Source organism: Peromyscus californicus, unplaced genomic scaffold, assembly GCF_007827085.1.
Source record: "Peromyscus californicus insignis strain IS unplaced genomic scaffold, ASM782708v3 Scaffold_18__1_contigs__length_77618521, whole genome shotgun sequence".
Lineage (NCBI taxonomy): Eukaryota > Metazoa > Chordata > Mammalia > Rodentia > Cricetidae > Peromyscus > Peromyscus californicus.
The window spans coordinates 6,432,862-6,456,697 of record NW_026294480.1 but is presented as its reverse complement, the minus strand read 5'-3'; the positions used below and the strand labels follow the sequence as shown (position 1 = coordinate 6,456,697).

The following is a 23,836-nucleotide window of genomic DNA, read 5'->3' as shown; positions in this document are numbered from 1 at the left end:
TTCATTTGTCATGCTCATTCCATAGACGGATTTTTCTTTGGGCTATCAGCTCAACAACAAAAAAAAATGACACGGAGACTTATTATTAATTAGGAAAGCTCAGCCCATAGCTAAGGCTTGTCCCATTAGCTCTTATAACTTAAATTAACCCGTTTCTATTCATCTACATGTTGCCACATGACTTGTGGTTTTTACCTCTCCTCCTGCATGTCTTGTTCCCTTGGAGTCTCCCTGGTGAGTTCAACTTTCTTCTTCCTAGAGCTCTATAGCTAGATGTGTCTCTGGTCCTGGGCCTTGCAGTCCCATGTCCTGCTTATAAAATAATCACACAGAGGCTTAATATTATTTATAACTGTTTGGTCATTAGCTCAGGCTAACTACTGACTAGCTCTTACACTTAAAACTCAGTCCATTTCTGCTAATCTGTATGTTGCTACATGTTCCGTAGCTTTACCTGTGTGCCATTACATGCTGCTCCCTGGACGGCGGGCTGGCATCTCCTGACTCACCCTTTCTCTTCCCAGAATTCTCCTTGTCTGCTTATCCTGCCTACACTTCCTGCCTTGCTACTGACCAATCAGTGTTTTATTAAACCAGTGTACAAAAGCATTATCCCATAGCAGAATATACTGTTATTTGACTAGTAGAAACTTTTAAAGCTTTGGCTTTAACCATATGCTTAAAAATATCTATATAAAGAGTAGGTTCCTTTGAACTACACTGTCCCATTTCTGTTGGGACAGGGCACTCACTTTTCAAGTTCTTTGATTACCTGTCCCTCCATAAACCAAGGGCTCTCCTGGAAGGTCTGCAGCACCCTTAGACAGGATCCTGTCCCCTTCAGTCCCAATACATACCAACTTCAGGTCCCTGTTCATGGCGCCACTCTGCTGAGATCCAGCCTTGGCTAGGGTTCAGGTCCAGCCTTGGCTAGAGTTCAGGTCCTGAGACAGGGAAGGGGTATCAGTACAAGGAAAACTTCTGATCACCAAGTGGATTACACTCAAGTGGCCCCAAATAGCTCAGGTTGACTTTATTTATACTTAAACAGAGTTTTCTCTTACCAGGGTTACATCATTGGCTTCTATTTTTGACTTTAAGAAATACATCACAATTTAAGGAATACATTGTGATCATTATGAAAGCCCCCATTGTTCCCCTTTATGCTTCCCCAGATACACCTTCCACCCCCTGCATAACCTTATTCTAGACATAGAGTTCAGCATTTTTGCAGGCTTAATTAAACATTGAGTGAGACACATCCTGCTCTCACAGCATGTATGTCAGCTGGCAGCTACTCGTGACTACAAAGTTAAAAAGCAATGGGCCTGGACACAATGCCTTAAGGACAACAATATTCAAACCCAGACAATTCTTTCATGTCTGCAAGATGTATTTTTATACAGCTCCCTTTTGTACAAACGGGTCCCATATCTCAACCTCTCTGTAAAAGGCAGATCTTGATAAAGCACTCTTTTCTCATCTCACTATACCATACTTCTTCCACCAATATAAGCTCCTGTGTATGGTAAAGATGGATCTACCCATTCCACATTTGGCATTGTATTTTTTCCTCCGGGGGCACACGAGATCCTACCAACAATTCTATGCTTGCGATCCAGGGAACTTACTCTCAGCAGTTGGCACCACATGTATTCCTGAGGCTTTCATCAGAGTCTGTGTACATATGCTCTGTTCTCCTTTCCCAAACTGTGAAACATGGTTAATTTTCCAAGGGTTGTTTTCTCAAATGTACTTAACTATCTTCATTGAGTCAGAAAAGTTCCCAGGGTTGGGAATTGTAGTTAGTAATTCCAGATAAGGGATTTAAGAAGCAATAACCACCTGCTGAATCTTAGGGCAAAGTGTTTGAAAAGGAACAGAATTTCCAGGGAAAATTACAGTTGTTGTATGTGTGACTGACAACATAAAACTAAGAACTGCCCAAAGCATCACCAATATAATGAGAGGAAAACAAGAGCCTGCAAGAGCCTGCAAGCTGCACAAATTTTGCAAATTCCTATGCTGTCCTGTGGACTACTGGTCCTTACCAAGTGAGAGTGCATTTCACAGGTGCCTGTTCTGAGGAAACCCATTGTACAGGTAGTCATATGCTGATCCAAAACTAGGCTGAACAGCTCCCAACAAGGGACCTCTTTTACACTGTGTGATACAGGTGTCACTTCTAGATTAGGGCCCTCCACAGGCTAATATTCCCTACACTTCAACCAATTTGCATCTGTGTATTATTCTCCATCTACCACACAATATTTTCTGGTGGGTGTGGAGAGGTGCCTGACTCTGGTTATAAAGATGAAAACTTGGGTTCATTTAGTTCATATCTACTTATTAGAATAACAGCATTCAATTCTCCTTAGGGCTTATCATCTAGCCAGGCAAAAGTATATCACCAAATTAGCATCACATCAGTTATTATTTGTGGAATAAGCTTTAAATCCAATCAGAAAGTGATTGATTACTCTCATAACTTTCCTGTCATTATTGCTCTATGGGCACTGTTGTTTTTTATCTGACGCACAGATGCCATCTCTGCCTCAGCTGATAACTGCGTCTCTGCAGCTGCTGCCTTGACGCTGAGGCCTAAGACCGGAAGAGCCTTCCTGTAGTTTTAACTAACTCTATCCTTTTATTTTACCAATAAGGATTCAGGAGCCAGATGCTGGGTGAAAACCTGCTAGCTCAGAGAGACGGAGATTCTTACACACAAGGGGAGATATTACAGGAGCTTGGATGACTCCACTGGGAAAAACAACAGTAACTATGCCACAGCCCAGATCTCAGACTCCAGGAACCCTGTGGACAAAGTTAGGACATGTAAAGGTTTCATGGAATATTTATAGTTACAGAAGAAAGGGACTCATTAATCAAGGCAAGTTTCAAACACACTGCTTGAACAAACTGTTGGGGGTTAGAGCAAAGAGAAGTCTCCACTGTTCTTTGATGACATTCTTAACATTTTTGCTGTTGGAAGTTAGATATTCCTGTTGTGGGATGGTCTGTATATGGAAGTATAGGCGAGAATTCTGGGAAGTGGAAGGCTGAGGAGGAGACAATGCCATCCGCCACCATGACAAGCAGCATGTGAAGATGCTGGTAAGCCACAAGCTACGTGGCAAGGTATAGATTTATAGAAATGGATTAATTTAAGCTGTAAGAACAGTTAGCAAGAAGCCTGCCACGGCCATACAGTTTGTAAGCAATGTAAGTCTCTGTGTTTACTTGGTTGGGTCTGAGCAGCTGTGGGACTTTCGGGTGACAGAGATTTGTCCTGACTGTGGGCCAAGCAGGAAAACTCTAGCTACATATTCCTGTTGACATTCAAAAATAACTAACTTAATATTCTCTACTATGTATTTATTTGAGTTGGAAAAGATCTGAAATGTTAGCAAAGATTTTTATGACACTTCACACACTCATTTGATGTGTTTTAAGGGTTGAATAAATAAACTTTTTAAGACATTTGTAGGATTTCTCTCTGGTATGAACTAATATCATGTGTTGAGTAAGGATATAAAGATTAACAAAGTCTTTGTCAAATTCCCCACACTTTTAAGGATTGTCTTCAGAATGAATTTTCTTTTTTTGTTTATGTCGCCTAAGGGATGAAGATGATGAAAAACATCTGCCACACTCTTTGCACTTGTAAGGATTGTCTTCAGAGTGAATTGCTTGATGTCGGCGAAGAGATGAAGATAAGTAAAAACATTTGCCACACTCCTCACACTTGAATGCTTTCTCTCCAGTATGAATCGTCTGATGTTCTTGAAGGTTTGTAAAGTAGGAAAACCTTTTGCCACACTCTGCACACTTGTAGGGATTGTCTTCGGAATGGATTGCTTGATGTCGTCTAAGGGATGAAGATGAGCAAAAACATTTGCCACACTCCTCACACTTGTGTGGTTTCTCTCCAGTATGGACTGTCTGATGTTCTTGAAGGCGTGCAAGAGAGGAAAACCTTTTGCCACACTCTGCACACGTGTAGGGATTGTCTTCAGAATGGATTGTTTGATGTCGAATAAGGGATGAAGATGAACAAAAACACTTGCCACACTCTTCACACTTGTAGGCTTTCTCTGCAGTATGAACTGCCCTGTTCCCAATGAGGAAAGCAGGTTTACTAAATCCCTGTGCACTCATTTCACATTGGTAAAATTTCTCTGCAATATGAACTCTCATGTGTCTCCAACAGGCTGAGTATTTACGAAAGGCTTTGTGACATTCTTCACACTTGTATGGTTTCTCTCCACTATGAATTCTTTGATGTACCTGAAGGCGTAGAGAATAAGAAAACCTTTTTCCACATTCTTCACACTTGTAGGGCTTCTCTCCAGAATGAATTCTTTGATGTTGCTTCAGCATTGAAGGATAGTAAAATGATTTGCCACATTCTTCACACTTGTAGGATTTCTCATCAGTATGATTTTTCTGGTGTATAAAAAGTGATGAACGAGTATTAAAGGTCTTATGACATTCTGTACACATGTAGGGTTTGTCTCCAGTATGGAGTCTCTGGTGTATAGAAAGTGTTGAGCGAGAACTAAGGGCCTTACCACATTCTTTACACTTGTAGGGTTTTTCCTTTGTATGAATTCTCTGGCGTTGAATATGTAGTGAGTTGCAATCAATGGTCTTGTTGTAAGTGTTATAATCATTGGATGTTATTCCTGTTGAGCAAAAGTTGAGATATGAACAAAAGCTAAGAAATATTCTTTATTCTCATAATGCTTACTTTTATATGGAGATATTTACTCATACATATTGAAGCATCAATAGAAACTATACATCATTTCAAAACTGATAGGCAGTGAGCATAAAAGATATAATATTGTAGGTAGGAATAAATTATATTCTTACTAGAAACAGGGTACAACCAAATAGAATATAGACATAATGGCATATTATTAAAGTTTTAATAGCTCAGTAAATTGTAAGAGCATTTTACTAGCAGAAATAAGACCCTTAAAGAATAGAAATGTTATATGTCCAGACATCCATGAAATTATAAAGTATCCAAATCTGGAAAAGAGAAAGTTAATTGTGATTGTGTCAAAATACAAAACTTTTATTTTCCATATAGAGTTTTATTTTGGAAGGTACAAAAGATATGCTGTGCACAAGAAGCAGATGGTCCACAAAAAAATTAAGTTTATAGCTCGAAAATTTGGGACAGTAATTTATGTTTTATTTGGATGACAAGAAATTATATAACTGAAACATATCGAGGCATGATTAAAAAAACTTCAGGTTCATCTGTGAATTACAGTAATTTTGCTGAGATAACATATTTTTCAATGAATAGATAGACAAAATGATTTATTTCCTATAGCACAAATCCTAATTGGTCTTAACAAAAAGCCAGCCATATACCAGGGTAAATGCTGAAAGATCAGTAAAGGAGCCAGCCACTAGAGAAACTTCTTACCTCTACTTAATCGTCAGCCAGAAAGGGGGAGAGATCCTGTCTCTACGAATACTCAGACTGAATGGTTCCAGATCCTGTCTCCACCTGCCTTATATTTCTGTCTCCACCTCCCTAGTGCTTGGATTAAAGGTGTTAGCCACCACCACTGCCTGGCTGTTTCTCTTTTAGACAGATTCTATCTCGTGTAACCCAGGGTGGCCTTGAACTCCTGATCTTCTTGCTTCCTCTTCACAAGTGCGGGGATTAAAGGTGAGTGTCACCACTGCCTGGCCTCTAGTGGCTAGCTCTGTCCTCTGATCTTCAGGCAAGCTTTATTTTTTTAGAGTACTAACAACATTTCGCCACAATTTCCTTTTTTCTTTGTTTTTGCTTTTTTTTTTTTTTTTAAGATTTATTTATTTGTATACATGTATCCCTGCAGGCCAGAAGAGGGCGCCAGACTCATTACAGATGGTTGTGAGCCTCCATGTGGTTGCTGGGAATTGAACTCAGGACCTTTGGAAGAGCAAGCAGTGCTCTTAACCTCTGAGCCATCTCTCCAGCCCTGTTTTTGCTTTTTCAAGACAAGGTTTCTCCATGTAGACCTTGCTGTCCCAGAACTCACTATCTAGACCAAGCTAACCTCAAACTTAGAGATCCACCTTCCTCTGCCTCCTAAGTGCTGGGATCAGTGGAGTAGGGCACCATACCCAGGCAATAAGATTATGTATTTGTAAGATTTATTCATTTACAGGAGTAAACAGCTATTGAGCACTAAACAGAGAGACAAGGAAAAAGGCATGAAAACAGGAAACTGGTATTTACCTATAGAGTGGAATCTCAAAGCAGAGCTCTTAGATATTTTGTAATCTTAACACTGTCCTTATATACTTTATCAATGTGTTTTATCCATCTACAGAAATATATAGGGGATGCATAACGAGAGATTATAGGCTATACACTGCTGCAAGTCACATGAAAATGTAATGAAATCCAGCTACTATCACAAATACTTACAAATATTAAGCCATGGCTTAAGAAGTCTTAGTGATATTTTAGCTTTTGTATATATATGAGCTAGTTCCTAAAACGATTTTCTTGTGTGCTTCCAAGAACACCTAACAGTGTATTTATCTAAAATACCTATCAAGCATCCAAGGAAAATGTTCTCCTAAACTAATGTAACACCCTTATGGAAACAACACCTGTCTCCTAGGTCAGGCAGATAGCTTTATTTCTTATGCAATTTAAGGTGAGATCCTCTTTTCTTATACAGCCTGACTAACATTACAGTATCCTAACTTCTTACCTAACCACTTCAAAGAATGTAGACTGAGCACATAAATCCCCTTTTCTTGATATTGTAACCTATCATTAGCTCTCAGTTGACCTCCTCCTTTACCACTACCTTTTTGGGTTGTAAAAGAAAACCTAACAGTCACTGCCTGTGGAAAATTCTTGTCTGCCTCTATGACCCTATAGGAATTCAAGTCTGGTGACCTGGCTGGAGGGGGAGGATTACTATTGCTTGGGTTTATAACTGAGTACCTCAGAGACTTGGATGGAGAATGGAGAGGGATAAGGAGGATTTTGACTAAAGAACTTGAGGCTGAGATGAGAAGAACCTAGATGAGGCAGAATTAAGAGATCAGAGAATTAAGATAGAACTTAGAGGGGACAGCAGATAAAGGTAGAGAGAAATCAGGCAAGAAAGGAGCTAGGCATGAGAACAGAACTGAAGATGTGTAGATAGGATGATGAGTGATGTCACTCTGTATGCTGTGAATGTGTTGCTCTGACTGGTCGATAAATAAAATGCTGATTGGCCAGTAGCCAGGCAGGAAGTATAGGCAGGATAAGCAGATTAGGAGAATTCTGGGAAGGGAAAGACTGAGTCAGGAGTTGCTAGCCAGACACAGAGGAGGCAAGATGTGAAGGCAGAACTGAAAAAAGGTACTAAGCCACGTGACTAAACGTAGATAAGAATTATGGGTTAATTTAAGTGTAAGAGCTAGTCAGTAATAAGCCTGGGCTAATGACTGAGCAGTTATAATTAATATAAGCCTCTGTGTGCTTACTTGGGGGACATGAGTGGGAGAGATTTGTCCCAAACACCAGCCAGCTGGAACACAGGAAAACTTCCAACTACAATAGGATTTTATCCCAGAGGAATAAATTAGATGGACAAAGAGCATGGTGTACTTAGATTCATTTCCTGAAAATAATTCTTGCCCTTCACAGTTTCTCATCTGGGGCCCTGGGAAGAATATTATTCAGGCTGGTCGTTTAATAATATTCGAGAATACACACCTCCAAAATAATACCAAAGAATATCAAATTGCAACGAAAAGCAAAAAATTTTGAAACCACAGAATTTGTAAAGCTTATTGGTGATCAATTAAACAAATACTCCTAGCTACAGACAGTTTTAGTCTTTGAATATATATCCACAAAGGGCATACACTTTAAATCCTTATTACTGAGTGTGAAAAAGAAATTCTTTAAAAGATATCTTCTTCAAAAACAGAGAACTCTGATGGGGTCACTTTCTTCAACATGAGTGTAAGTGACATGAAAGAACCTCATGTATGAAGTTAGTTTCTTACAATGGTTTCACACCTAGATATTTAGAAATGTGTGCAATTTTCAGATGTGTAGAAAATAGTACAGAGTCTGTTATTGAACTGTCCAAAGTAACTATTTTGCCTGAGTTTTACACAACTGGTCCCCCAGCAAAATAATCCTGCTGAGAAAATGTTCTCAGGTAGCCTCACGGGCAGGTTTGGAAGATTAACTGTTTTACAACATAAAACAAATTCTTTGAACCAATGGAACTAACCATTTTGGATTTTAGGACACCAGCCTGTGTGTGGTATGATGTAATTGTGGGTTTGGCTTTATAAAGCCTTTGAAACTAGCGTTAGAGAGTGCTGGAATGACCTATGCATTTCCTGACACAAAACCCAACTTTGTCCTTCTGGTCTTCCAATGGAGTAGGTATGGGTATTTTTGTCTTGTCCAGATTCTGGTAAAAATCCTGACAAGGATTCCTTCCATAGGTCTTTGTCTAAGAGAAAAGATGTTGACTGAAGAGGTAATGAATAAAACTCAGTTAAATCCACACCTTCTGTCATCTCTGTGGATGCTGAAGGAGTGACTGTGAAGGAGTCCACTCCATCTGTGCTCACTCTGCTCTTGTTCTGGGCCTTACACTTTGTCACCTTTCCTGACCCTCCTTGTGGAACAGAGTCAGCCACTCTCTGAGCTCACTGTGGATTCAAGGCTACTGGACGCTGTGGGGTTCCTCTGTCCTCCTGCCTGTCTTCCATGGGCAGTGCCAACATCCTTTTTTTTTTTAAAGATTTTATTTATTTATTATGTATACAATGTTCTGCCTGCATGCATGTCTGCAGGCCAGAAGAGGGCACCAGATCTCATTACAGATGGTTGTGAGCCACCATGTGGTTGCTGGGAATTGAACTCAGGACCTCTGGAAGAGCAACCAGTGCTCTTAACCTCTGTGCCATCTCTCCAGCCTCAACATCCTTTCGGAGGTTGTATTAGTGGGTCTGGGAAACTCCATGTCTATTCCTCTTCAACCTGCTCATCCCTCACACTGAGATCTCCCTTATGGTATTATGATGAAACAAGCTACTTAATATAGAAGGTCTGCAGGACTGACTTAGACTTTATAAAGCACACTATAAAGGGTTCAAGAAACTGAGGTTCCCAGTTCCTCCATGAATTGTGTTTATATTTAAATTTTGTTTGGTATAAAAGATTTTCAGTTCAACACTCATAATTTTAGAGTGTGAAATTTTTAACAGAGATGAATTACTTTCATTTATTAAGTCCTAATCTGATAAGAGTCAGTAATTTATTGTAAGCTGTTACAACAAAGGTAATTATGACATAATAGTTAATGATGAGTCACCTATTGAATGATGAAATAAACATAGTGTACCCAAAGGTGTGTTTGTATTCACGCTAAATACAAATATAATTCATTTACAGAAACAATATTAGAGAGAAATTTCTACCTTCCATTATACAGTACTCTGTACATGGCATGAAAGTTAAGCCTAAAGCAAGTAACAGAATCAAATCTAAGTTCAACTATTTTTTGCTTACTATGGAATAATATCAAAATTAGATGTACTTGAAGTAACTGGTTATTGGGCCAGGAGTGGTGACATATGCCTTTAATCTCAGCACTCAGGAGCTGGAAGATCATTTTGATTCAGTGCCAGCCTAGACTACAAAGCCAGTTCCAGCATAGCCAGGGCTATGCAGAGAAACCCTGCCTTGAAAACAACAACAAAACAAAAGCATATAAAACTGATTATTGCAATTGAACGCTTGTATGCTTGAGTAAAAAGAGTTAAATCTACACTACACTTGCATGGCAGGACACACCCAGGATAGATTACCACACGTACCCTCAGATGGGACACAAACCTACTATGGCATTCTAGTCTCAACACAAGATAAGGATGCATGGGGAATAGGACTTGTCAGTGTCTGCTGCTTCTGTCTCCCTCCAGCCCATAAACCAGACCAGGAAATCCTATGCCTTATCTGTAAGGAAGACAAATCACTCCTCATGTCCCATAAGACAAGGTGTGTATTCTCTCATGCTGAGGAGGATCTTAGACTCTGCATCGCATTCTAAATGTGTCAAGTGCAGGAAGCCTGCTCTCACCTTTTAAAGGGTTCCTATGAGGAGGAGAGAGGATAAGAAATGTTTTAGATAGAAAGATAGTGGAGAAGAGAAAGACAGAAACACAGGATAGCTTCGGGAAGACCTGGATCAAATCCACAGGCCCCTTCTGTCTCTTCAAAGGGGCTTCTTATAACAATGCCAAGGGGTGGGGCAAAAGACCTCCCCCTTGCTAGATCAAAGCATACCACACAGCCAAGTGGAGACCCTTCCAAACATCTGGCAACCATGCCCGTGGTCCAATCATTCCCCTATGTAGCCCTGCTGGGTAAAGCAAGCTCAGATCTCACTAGGAAACCTCTGTAGATCTCCACAGCTCCCCCTTCTTAATGTATTAAAGGGCCCGTCAGACCCCTCAGATAGACTGTACCTGCCTTAGGTCATTCTTCTTCTCTAGTCAACCTTACCTGTTCATGAGATACACTGTCCATCAAGCATACTCTGTCTTAGATTGGAAGCTAGCAAGAAGAATGTTTCCCATCCCTGACTACCAGCCTCTCGCAGGGGAAGTACACAGCTTAACTCAGCTCTGACTTAGGTCTCTACTAAGAGCTTGCAAATAGTTGAAACAACCACAGCAATCCCTAGGACTGCCACACACCCCAGTAAAGGAATAGAGAATGACCAAGATGGAATGTCCTTTTAGAATGCATTTAAGATGTCTATAAGAGCCTTAGCTATGCCAAGCCCTTTTTTAAAATCAATGTATCAAATAAATCAATAAACTTCAGATGCAACTGCAACAAACTTAAAGACTCCTTAAGCTTCACCAAACCATGGTTCATTAATATCAACATATTTCTAGTATGAATATTACTATACATATTTACAATTCTTACATTCAAAAGCAAACTCTCTATAGGACTAGTTTACAAACTTTAGAAAACATCTAAAAGATATCTCTTAAAAGAATTACTTATATTGTCTTCTAACAAAACAAAGGGTACATGAACCGTGAGTCACCACAGTTAAAACTGTAGGTGAACTCAAAATTGTTTCATTTTTGACATTTGCAAAGGCTCAGTAAAGTCAGTTCTAATTACAGTCTTAAAGTAAAGTCTTTTCTCCTAAAAGTTTGGAATCAGAGCCTAATTTGTCAGTGGCTCTAGAGTCTTTGTAATCAGCTCCCTTGACCCTGGAATTCGGTGAGTGCTGCTGCCAGGGGGCTGCAACACTCTGGATAATGCCACTGCTCTCCCATCCCCTCCAGCCACCTTCCCTGCTGGGCCTTCTTAGACATTCAGGGACCTGGGGAAGTGGGCCCAGTGGCAGACCTTAGCCAGTAGCCAGTTGGGGAGCAGTTCCTTTACCTAAATTCATTGCAGTTCCCCTGAATACAACAATTCAACTAAGTTCAAACAAACATTGCTGAAACTTCACTCCCAGCTACAGAGCCACTTTTAATTTAGCTTTCCCTAGGACAAAGATGGAATTACCACACTGAGCTGCCTTTCTGCTCAGCTAGTAAGACCCAGGAACCATTTCTTAAACGAGCCATGCATTCATTTGCAGCTAGCAATCAGAAGCAGCATGGCTCCACTGAATGAACTGTCAAAAATAACTCTGGTTTGTCTGAGTCTTATCCAACTGTTCCCCACCCCCACATTGTTATAATCAACAGAACTGAAACTGTTGAGCCTTCTGCCCCTCCTGCCTCTCTGAGATGGAATTGTGGATTTGGCTTTATAAACCCAATCATGCTCACTTTGGTGTAGAGATCTTTCTGGCATGAGTCTGTTCTCAAACTCTGTAAATAAATGACTCAGAGTCTGACCAACACAGAATTCTCTTTCCCTGAGTCTTACACTACAATGGAGAATAAACAAAAAGAAAAACCTTGGAAGTCACTGTAAATAGAAGCACAGCTCACTGTTGGGGAAATACAAAGCTTAAGACTTTTAAGCCATCATAAACTTCTGAGAGATGTGCTCCTTGGATAACAAAGACATGAAGGAGAGACCTAAAGAATGATTCCCATAGGATCATGTTTCAAAGCAGATGAGAAAGCCTGCCTTTCTACTGGATATTTGGACCTCAACTCTGCCCCTGAACCCCTCATTCCTACATACCTGGGTGCACAATGGCTGCTGCTTGTTCCTTCACATCTGAAGATTCTTGTCTTTGCTCCAAAAATGTCACCAGGTGTGGCTTAGACACAGCAAGACCTGTTTGCAGAAAAAGGGAACAAGATTGTTTATGTGTTCTTTTACTTGGAATTGACATGTGCCTTCCAGTACATGGCTTATAAGGAAAGAGATGATGTAATAAATGATTGCAGACAATCAGTTCCTTAAATGTTTTCTTACAGGATAACTATATTACACAAGGAATTAAAAAGCATTCTGAGTTTCACTTAAAGGGAAAAAAAATTAAAACTGAATTGTGAAACACTTTCATTAACAAGTGTACTCCATGTCTCGTGACATTGAATTTCTAACAGTCCCACTGGAGTGAAGGAAACGTACATCCAACACAGAAAGGTTAAACACAAAAAGAAAAACAGTGAAATGATTATTTTTCTTTAATGATTTATTTTTATTTTTTATGGGCATTGGTGTTTGCCTTTGTGTATATCAGTGTGAGTGTGTCAGGTCTTGGAATTACAGACAGTTGTGAACTGCTATGTGGGTGCTGGGAATTGAACCTCAGTTCTCTAGAAGAGTAATTAGTGCTCTTAACCACACCAACCCCAAAATGATTCTTAATACAGCAATCTCCCCAATTTTTCAGAAAACGAAGGATTTGAAAATAGCTGTTGAAATGCTCTCATGAGATACCATACAAAGTGAGGAAGCTACATGTTGATGGTGAAATAAGAATTCACAATATGTGATCCTCACCAAGGAACACAAGGTTGCTGTAATTCTCCAGCATCACATCCCTGTACAAATTCCACTGAGCATGCTCCAGGCATTCCTTCTCTTCTGCAGAGAATTCAATGGCCACATCCCCGAAGGACAGCATTTCCTGGAATAAAGATCAATGAATGATACTGCACTTTAGTTTAAGCAAATCCATTAATAATATAAATACCAATATACATTGGGCTGGAGAGTTTTCCTGTCTAAGGGGCATTTTCTTAATTAGTGATTGCTTTGACACAGCACAGGGCATTATGGGTGGTGCCTGTCCTGGCCAGGCATTCCTATATGGTAGAGGAAAGTAGGCTGGGCAAGTATTCAAGAAGCAGTGCTCTTCTCTGGCCTCTGCTTCAGTTCTTGCCTCAGGTTCCTACCTTGAACTGTTACCTGAAGTTGTAGTCTAAAATAAACCCTTTCTTCTCCAACCTGTCTTTCATCATGGTCCTGATCACAGCAATAGAAACCCTAACACAGGCATCATGTGCCTGTGGACACAAATCTAGATTTTTCCCAGGATGAAAGAAGCTAGAAATGTTTCTTACATAGGTGAGTACTATTCCTCAGACATGTCCAGTGTGGTTACATGATCTCACACTGGATCCATCTTCAAGGAAAGTCAAGGCAAAAGATCCTATAAATTCAGTTGAGCACGATCCATTTAAGACAGAAATATAAAATGAATGCATCCACAGAACATACATTTAGTACCATATGCTACTGTACACCACATATATACATTTCTCACAGGAGAAAGTCATGGTCGGGGAGAAGGAATTTCTCAACAGTTGATAAGCACAGTCATGAATGTGAAGTGAAATGAAAATAGAGTCTGATACAGCAGCTCGGGCCGTCATCTGGGTTTCAGGATTTCTACAGATTCACTAATGGTACAAATGATGGTGACATGGGACATGAGAGGGAGCAGGCAGGGGGAGGAACTCACAGACTGAATGTCATTTAAGTATCTGATCATGTAAGAAAACAGGCAAGTACAGGACTAACAATGCTATTGAGAATTTAACATAAAATACACATCATTTGATTTTTTAAACCATTTTGCCTTTCTGTCTTTTCTGACAGGTGTTGATTGAGGTGTTTGCGGTATTCCTAGAGCATGTTTTGCACATGTGACACCTGTGCATCTCTGTGCTAAAGCTGAGAAGTACAATTGCTCATGCTATTTCCTGATTTCAAAATTTGCTAATTTTAGAATTTAGTTTTCACAATTTATTGAGTAAAGTCACAGAATGACCTATAAGAATAGTAACACATTATTTTTCCTTTTTATCAATGCAAGAAATATCAACAATTTATGTAATAGTGAGGTATTTTGTAATAATTTCATGGTTACGCTTTGGGTCCTCTTTCTTAGGTATGGTATCATTACCTCCTCAAACACTCTGTTGCTGGCTTCTGCAATGTCCCCTACATAGAAGTATGTCACTTCCCCTCTATCTCATTGCAACTTCTCTCATGTCCCCTAAGAGTCAATTACATATAGTGTATTGTTCTCTAATTACTATTGTTGCACGCACAGAGCACACCAACACACGCACACACACATAAATATGACTGGCCGACTCCGTCCCGTATTGCCTGTCTGTATTTTGAGGACTGACCACTTGTTAGTGGATGAACAGTGAGCGCTCTCATCCTGGGAAGACTAATTCTTCCTCTCTCAGCAGTTCTCGGGTGTGAGTGGTGGGCAGTGCACCTGTTAACAGTATAGCATTTATGAGGGATTTCACCCAATATTATCCATGGCAAACATTTCAGGGGCATTTGAAACTGGCAAAATTCACTTTTAATGGGGAAAAATGCAAACTATGTCTGGCCTGAGGGGCCACACTGCAATTCATTAGAAATTGTTACACATTCTACCTATAATTGGGAGGTGGATATAGAACTCCACTTGAATGGTGGCCGGTCCTAGAGGCGAGCCTAGGACAACAGAATGAACAGAGTAGATGTAATAAGAACTCTTGCATCCCCTGTTGGTGTCCCTCAGAGATCTTTTCAGAGAGTCACACAAAACTGAAGACTAGCAGGACATTGGGAAGTGTCCTGGAAAATTGGAAAATGATATGCAAAGAGAAGACTGGATTCCTGGTCAGGAACTAAAAAATAATAACCCTCCATTGAAAATCGCCGATCTACCGATTACATAACACAGTGCTTTCAATACACAGCACACACACCATGAAGTAGCAACTACAAGATCTTTGTCTCAGATAACTGTGCCATGAAACAATCACTACTTTTTGCTTCAAGCCATGAAGTTTTGCAATTTTATGACTCAGAAAGTGGATTAAACCATGAAAAGATATGGGAGACCAATTATAGTATTTATTTTGCAAACATGAATTATATAATTATAATTTCAGTTTCAAAATAAGTATCACATGCTTTGCTCTACATAGTAGACGTATTTTTGGATTTTAGTAGAGATGACAGAGATGTGCAATAGAGTAGACTCAAGTTTCTTTTCTATAAAAGGTCTGTTTACTGTAAATCACATGAATACACACAGTCTGTGAGTTCTTCCTCACCCTGCTGACCTGACACAAAAACCTGGCACTGGAACCCAAGGTCATGTGAGTTTTTCATCTGTTCCTCGACACCCTGCTTCTGGACTAGCTCAACAAGTTCAAGACCAGGTCGAGACGTTGACACAACCGTTGTGGTCCACCCCACACAATCATTTTGGGCCAAGCAGACATCCTGCGTTTTTACAGTTAGTCCATCCTACATTAAGGATGGAGGACCTTTCAAAAGTTAAGAAAACCCAGCCCTCCAGGTGTGGCCCGGAGTCAGCTTCTCCAGTTCCTTCTTTCTGCAGAGGGTCCCTCTGTGTGTGGGGGTGTATGTGTGTTCTCTCACCCCCAGTCAAAGTTTATCTATTGCAGCGGATTCTGGCAGATCTATTTACTGTGTTCCAGAATTTACATGCGACCTGTTGCGCCTCAGATTTTTCCTTTCCTACTTCTTTAACTGGTAGACAAAATGAACACAATCAAGAGTCTGTAGGCCGACTACAGAGTTCAGGAAGGACCAGAACCCGTTTGCTCTACAGATTCTGAGAAATCTGACAGCGTCCATGTGAGAACGACTCAGCTAGACTCAGCTAGAGAAGCATGCTTCCCCAACAAAGCTGCTCACTGAGCTCCCAGCTCCACCTCAGGAGCAGGCAGTCAGCTGACCATCATTAGTTTGCAATCCTGGACTTTGCATTATCATCTACTCCGCGCTCCCAGGCAGCTCTCCTGTCCCAGAAGACCAAGGCAGACTCGGCTGCACGCGGCATCCTAAGGAAACCATCACTCAGGGTACAATCTCTATCGCCCTCTCCCCAGCCCTGACCTGCAACCTCACGTGACCCAGCCGGTTCAGCACAGCACCTCCAAGGCAGCTTCTTCCGCCCTCCCACTCAGGTCCTCTCCCTCCAAGTCGGACCCCGGCACCCTGCACAGTGCGTCAGGCCGCGCTGCACCCTGGACCAACCTCCGTGCCAGAGACCCAACAGGAATGTAGAGCAGGGCAGGACTCTCGCACAACTTTGGAGAAATAGCACACTTTCAGACAGAATGCACAAGTACTGTTTCCGGAGTGGGTCCCTGTGATGTCACAAGGACCAGACTACATTTCCCACAAGTCTGCGCGTAAAAATTCCGGGAGCCCTGGTTTGGTGATATCTTCTGTTCCTGGATTTGTGCCCAGCTACTGTAGTAGAAAATGTGCAGAAAAAGCGGATTCAGCAGGTCAGGGATGGGGAGTGAGGCTGGCGTTCACTTTCAGATCCACAACACTAGATGTGTGAATGTGAGTCGAGCTTTTGACGGAAATATTAGGCTTAGAGGACATTTCTGGTCCATATCTTGTGATTTTAATCATACCACAGCATGGAAAAAACAAAAACAATCACTTTGACTCGGTTTTGCTTTTAAATTACAAAGAAATACACTAATGTAAGAATGAAAAGAATGATTTTAAGATGATTTTTGGAAGTAGCCTTAGTGTGCCTGACTATGTTCCTAACTCCCCATTGACCTCTGGAAGATACTAGGCTGGGATGGATAATTTATGGACTTTTCTTCCTTAAAACACACACACACACACACACACACACACACACACACACACACACACACACACACACACACACACAGCCTTTAGTCTCAGCACTCGGAAGGCTGGGCCAGGCAGATCTCTGTGAGTTCGAGGCCAGCCTGGTCTACAGAGCGAGATCCAGGACAGGCACCAAAACTACACAGAGAAACCCTGTCTCAAAAAAACCAACACACACACACACACACACACACACACACACACACACACACACACACACACACATTGCTGAGGTAGCCAATGGTAAAGCACTTGAATATAAAGTAGGCTTTGTCTTAATGCCCAATACTACAAATTAGTCAATAATCTTTGTTCTTCTCCACTGACACGCTGTGTGAGGTATGCATGGATTCAACTCCATAGCTTGAAAAATAGTTAGATGTGAACATTGTAATCCATACAGTGTAGAAGGTTCATCAGGGACACAGAAATGGTATAAATTGCTGCACAAAGTTAAAAGTCCAACTCTCTCCCATAATCCATCTCAGGATTTTCTCACCTGTCAGTAAGTCTCTTGAAAAACTTTAAACTGTTAATCTATGTAAGAAATTCATTTTTTATGAGAGCTCTACTAGAATTTTACCAGTGTCTCCATGGTTTTTCACAAACACAGGTGCATATTCGCCACCATGTATGCTAGGAGCTCATGCTTGCCTCCTCTCTCCTCTCTAGGTAGAGGGACACAGCTCCTTGGATCATACTGGTGTGTATAATGACCACTGGCCCATTGTATGTTATTGGAATTCCCTATGCAGAGGTTTGATCTGCCATGTTCAATTTCCTTTGTCGTCCATGATACTGAATTATTTCCTGTGTGACATTTTGAAAGTTGAGTGAATCTGCCTTGAATTTCCCTTAGTTTCCCCAAATCAGGACACAGAAAGTCTTCTTTCTCAAATGCAAAGATATAAGACATATCAAATGAGCTCATTGGTGTTTGATAACAAAATACCTCACTTTAAATCTTTACCCTGGCAATCTCCCCCAGGTTCACTTTCATTTCTTACTAGGAAAGGCAATTAGTCCATTCCTCAAAATCTCCTTGGACTTTAATAGTTCCAAAACTGTCAAAGTTCAGTCTCTTGAATTTGTCATCCAATTGCATATCCCACAGTGTTTACAACATGCCATGGAGAACTGGAAATCTGCTATTGCGAAGGGAGGAGTAGCCATCTACCAAGCAAAGACAGGAACACAAGACAGGAATGTGTGAAAATCCAAATACTGCAAGATCACAGGCATGGCATCTGGAATCCTTGATAGGATCATCAAGACTGAAAACTGTGTCAACCTAAGTACCCGCTTGGGGAGTGAATTACATATAGCCTCGGTCTTGGGTTTGCTGTGGTTCTACATGAGAATACGAAGGCTCTCCAATGCATCTTAGCTATCAACTGCACTGCTTCATGTAGTAACCTGTAGATGGACTTTTTTTGTCAGGACCGTTGGCTCCCCAATAATGACACAGAGTCGTATTATTAATTGTGAAAGATCAGCTGATAGCTTGGGCTTGTTTCTAAACAGCTAACTTAAATTAACTCCTATCTTTTAATTTACATTCTTTAACCTGGCTCAGCTACCTTTACTCTGTGTTGCCCATGCTGCCTCCTGTGCTTCTCCTAGCATCTCGGTCCTTCTTCTTCCCAGCATCCTCTGGGCATGGAAATCCTGCTTAACTCGTGTCCATTCACCTTTGTATTAAACCAATCAGAGTGACACATCTTCACAAGGTACAAAAAGATTATTCCACAAGAGTGACCACACAGGGACTCTTGGGAGGGACAATGTGCATCCCACACATTGCCTCATGAAGCTGGTCTCTTTAATAGGGCTACAAAGCTCCATGTTGACATACATGATGCATCTTAAATATCTATGAAACTAGTACAATGTGGAAAATGCTTTCCAGTTGGGGTCCATCTTGGGATGGTGCCAGGCACCATAGCACAGTTTCTTTTGTCTGTGGGTGATGACCCTTGAAAGACTTCCCTACAAGTGTAGTTTTGAGCATAGAGACTCTTCAATACTATTTCATTTTCAAATGAAATTGCACTTCCACAAGATAGAGACATCCATGCATGTGCTCTTGGCTCAGAGCACATTGAATGTGGGCTCACTACAAAGGACCAGGATTGATCATTTAGGAGTTAAACTAAAAATTACAGCAGATTTAACATTGTTTATAACTTCAAAGTCACTGTGGTTTAGTATGAGAATGGCACCTATAGGTGCATAAAATTGAATGGTTGGGCACCAGTTGGTAGGAACTGTTTGGGAAAGATTAGGAAGTGTGGCCTTGTCACAAGGGATGTGTCCCTGGAGCTGGGCTTTGAGGTTACAGAATCCTATGCCTTTGCCTGCCTTCTATCTGTGGATCAAGAAGGAAGCTCTGTCCTACTGCTCCAGGACCATGAGTGCCTGACTGCTTCCATGCTCTCTGCAGAGAACTTTTCAGCTCTTTAATCATGTGCAGCAAATCAAACTTTGTTGTGTGTTATTTTGATTGTGTCTGACAAATAAAGCTTGCTGGAGTCAGAGGGTAGAGCTAGCCATTAGCTGACCAAAATTAACCATAGAGGTTTGGAGAACTGTAGACAGAAGGCAGGAAGTAGTAAGGGTGGGCAGAGACAGGATCTCGGCCCTTTTGGATGGAGAAACAGTAGAGGTAGGAAGTGCCTCCCTGCTTCTCTGAACTTTCAGGGTCTTACTGAAATATTTGACTCCTGATTTTTTTTTTATTAATTTATTTTGCAATACAATTCAGTTCTACATATCAGCCACGGATTCCCTTGTTCTCCCCCTCCCGGCCCCTCACCTTCCCCCCAACCCCCCCCCCCATTCCCAACTCCTCCAGGGCAAAGCCTTCCCCACAGACTGAGGTCAACCTGGTAGACTCAGTCCAGGTAGGTCTAGTCCCCTCCTCCCAGGCCGAGCCAAACAATCCTGCATAGGCCCCAGGTTTCAAACAGCCAACTCATGCAATGAGCACAAGATCTGGTCCCACTGCCTGGGTGCCTCCCAAACAGATCAAGCCAATCAACTGTCTCATCCATTCAGAGGGCCTGATCCAGTGGGGACCCCTCAGCCATTGGTTCATAGTTCATGTGTTTCCATTCATTTGGCTTGACTCCTGATTTTTTATTGATAAGATTAATTAGATTAACACATCAAAACTTCTTTATGTGTTGTATCACAGCAATAAAAAAGACACTCTTTTCTGTGATTTTCCAATGTGGAAGAGAAAGAATGTCTACACACCTCAGATGAGGCTCTGAGGACAGACACAGCAATGATTCCACCTATGCCCCCATCTTTATGAAGCAGTAAGTTTATTACTGAGATTGCAGACCAGAGTTTGCATGAGGGATTAGAACAGGAGCATGGATGACTCAAGGCAGCAACATCAACAGTACTGAAAATCTGACTGGACTCAGAGTAAGAACTCAGGAAAGTTGCATGCCTGCAGCTCAATGCATGACTTGCAGGCAGCTCCACTGATGAGGGAGTTTTCTCCCTTTCAATCTTTACTGTTTATACAGCCTTCAGCAGGGAGGGTCCAGTGAGTCTTGTAAATAACTATGAATTCCCCATGCCTGTCACATGATAATTTCCCTAAGGGTAATGGTGGTCCCCTCCAGAAAGCAATATATCCCTTCAGAGGAAATTGCTCTTGGTCAAATCACATGCACAGTCCTGATGGAGGGAGTAATGAATGCTTCTGTTCAACACTGTTTATGCTGTCAAGGGCTGACACCCAAAGTATGGAGCCACCACATGTTTAGACAGGGGTTTCTTGCCTTAAAAAAATCTACTACAGAAGTTCTCTAAGAGCCATTATCAGAAGTTGGACTCCTAGGTCATTTTAGATCTTATCAACTGATTCTGGACAACTGAGTTTGAAAGTCAGCTACAGCATAGGTGATCTCATCACATATAGGTGTACTTGGAGTGAGTCTCAGAAATATGTATCTTCAAACCTTAATTTAGAATATGCCCTTTTCTTGAACAGGAGGGTAGGAGTTTGGAAGATTCTCCAAGATCTATCTGGACAGGAGGTGATAGTGAAATCCACCTTGTTCTGATTCCATTTCTGTTTGCTTCAACACTTTTCAGTCCAGCACACTTCTTCCACATTTACATGGATTTTGCTGTTCCTAACCCATGTCTAAAGGCTTGTGGGATTTCCCACAATATCAGTTTGCTTACTGTCTCTGGACGTCTTGCTGCAGTCGTAATTTCTCTCTGTATTTTATCCTTTGTTTATACTGTTAATTATAACTGTACTGTTTAGTAGCCTCACTGTGGGAGCCCACAACTGACTCAGTTTCCCAGTTTAATCTGAAGTCTATTCTGAGTCAATAGAGTTCAAGCTTGCCTGCTCCAGGGCTGTGAGAAAGTCCTGATTAGCCCACAGGAAGGAACATACTATCTAGCTAGATGCAGGCTGCTGATGCTAGTCAGAGGTACATCAAGATAGAAAATGAAACTGCCTGCTCCTTGACTCAAGGCAGGATAGACAGTGGTTGAATTCCTGTGCCATGCATTATTGTACCTCTGTCCTTCAAAACTGTAGATAAGCTGGCTGTGAAATAAACTTGGGGCTGTCTGGCATTGACCGGCAGACCTCTCGACTCTTTTCTGTCTTCTTCATTGCCTCTACAATCTGTGCGCCTCTACCCAACTACCCTGCGGACTGTCAGCAGGCGCTGACACCTCACTACTTTCCCACTTTCTACACTATCAATCATTTGTTGTGAAAATCCTCAGTGTGGGTATTTGCATATAAACCATTGTTGTGTATGGGGTTGTAACTTAACCTATAGCCCTATAATATCATGTCAGGGTCTGATTTAGCTAAGGACAAAACAATCATTTCCTTATTCATATGTAAGAGACCAGTCTATCAAAAATGTAGGGACACAAATGGGTTAATGACAATCATGCCTCTTCAATTTGTAATGTAACTTATTAGGTATGGGGGATCTTTAAAGCATTCATTAATTTCTTTTAACTCCCAGGGCATTCACAGTGGCCCTTGATGTCTCTTGCTATTCTCATGCTCACTTATGCCTCCTCTCTTACTATAACTCCAACAAACTTATTGTCCAGCCCAATACCTAGTGGCCTTTCAGTTTTAGTACCCTTGACATTTTTGAAATTCATTATGCATTGTGTTATCCCACCAAAAGCTCCCATTGCTGAAAAAATAGCCAGTGTGTAATTAGAGATATCAGTTGCTTCTACTCATGGGGTCATAAGAATTTGTTGGATGTTTACTAAGAGTCCAGTTACCTTAAAGAAACCAAGCACATGATGAGCAGACCAGAAGTGGGCTGCATTCTTGTGCTCACATCCTGCGGTGGAGGGAGAGGACCACCTATGGTGTGGGCAGGAGCCTCTTGAGCAGGAGCTGCAGTGTTGGCAAGCTTAGATCATTCCCTCTGTACTTTTTTACCCTTCTGAGACCACAGGCATCAGGAAGCCTGTCTTAGTTAGGGTTTTTATTGCTGTCAAGAGACACTATGACCATGGCAACTCTAATCAGGACAATCTTTAATTGCATGGCTTACAGTTTCAGAGGTTTAGTCTACTATCATCATGGTGTGACGTGGCAGTGTGCAGGCAGACATGGTGCTGGACACATAGCTGAGAGTTCTCCATCTTGTGCAGACAAGGAGGAAGTGAACTGAGACACTAGGCATATGTTGAGCATAAGAGACCTCAAAGCCCACCCCTACCATGGCACAGGTCCTCCAAAAAGTCTACACCCACTCCAACAAAGCCACACCTCCTAATAGTGCTAATCACAATGACCTTATGAGGGCCAATTACATTCAAACTACCACAAAGCCTAATCAACCAAAGAGGCCAGGGGCCAATGAACTGCAGCCACGGGATGTGGGGCCACCTTTTCTGTGCTAGAGGGAACCTTACCTATGTGGCTCTCAAGTTAGAGAAGCTCCACTGGGTCCTAGTGCCTCACTTTTCTGTTAGTTCTCTAAGCCTGCTTCCTGTAGCTAAGATAGGAGATTCCCTCTGTCCCTGAGATTCCTTTGCCTTATGCCTGTGATCTACCTTTGTTTCTGCCCCAACAAGCCTGGCCACTCTTGGTTGTGTTTCACCTTTTCCATTGTAGAAAACAATGCTCTCTCATGTATGGGCAATATTACAATCCTATGGACATATGCTGTCTTATCAAACTGGAAAGCTTGGCTCTGAAGCTAGGATTTGGCATCCCGTTGTCAGAACCAAGCATGTGTGTCTCTAAGGTCTAAATCTCCTGAACTGAGTCAGTCCCCTGACCCTGAGACAGAGGAAAAGGAGATCAACAAACAGCCAAGAGAAAGACATTGTGTGCCTCAGAACACCTGACAGGAACCTATGTGGAATGGAGACTACTAATGTTCATCTCTTAGAATAAAGGCGTTTGTAATAAAAGCAAATGATACATAATGAGCATAGGAGGGACTATGTCTAAAATCTCTCAGTAACAATTACAGACAGCATCATAGGCTTATCAGGGCCCTCTCAGCAAAATTCTGTTAGATGCTGTAAACATATTTAATAACAATTCTGACAACTCTACATGCTGTATAAACCATAAAAGCTGTCTTATGTTTTCTATACAATTACCAGGAATCTTACATGTTAAGATGGTTAACAGTATGTACATAGGTAATACCAACTTATTACATTACCCTGCATGTG

At 41.4% G+C, this 23,836-nt stretch overlaps 1 protein-coding gene across 1 annotated transcript; it reads right to left on the bottom strand.

Annotated features, from left to right (window-relative positions):
• Nucleotides 1–1,018: 1,018 nt before the first annotated feature.
• LOC128113361 (zinc finger protein 58-like) lies at nt 1,019–16,637 on the bottom strand. Its single transcript, XM_052742986.1, has 4 exons — nt 16,505–16,637; nt 12,983–13,109; nt 12,212–12,307; nt 1,019–4,685 (listed from the first exon to the last, which is right to left on the bottom strand). The coding sequence occupies exons 2-4, from the start codon at nt 13,104–13,106 to the stop codon at nt 3,571–3,573; spliced, it is 1,335 nt and encodes a 444-aa protein (XP_052598946.1). The 5' UTR covers nt 13,107–13,109; nt 16,505–16,637; the 3' UTR covers nt 1,019–3,570.
• Between the last annotated feature and the right edge of the window lie 7,199 nt (nt 16,638–23,836).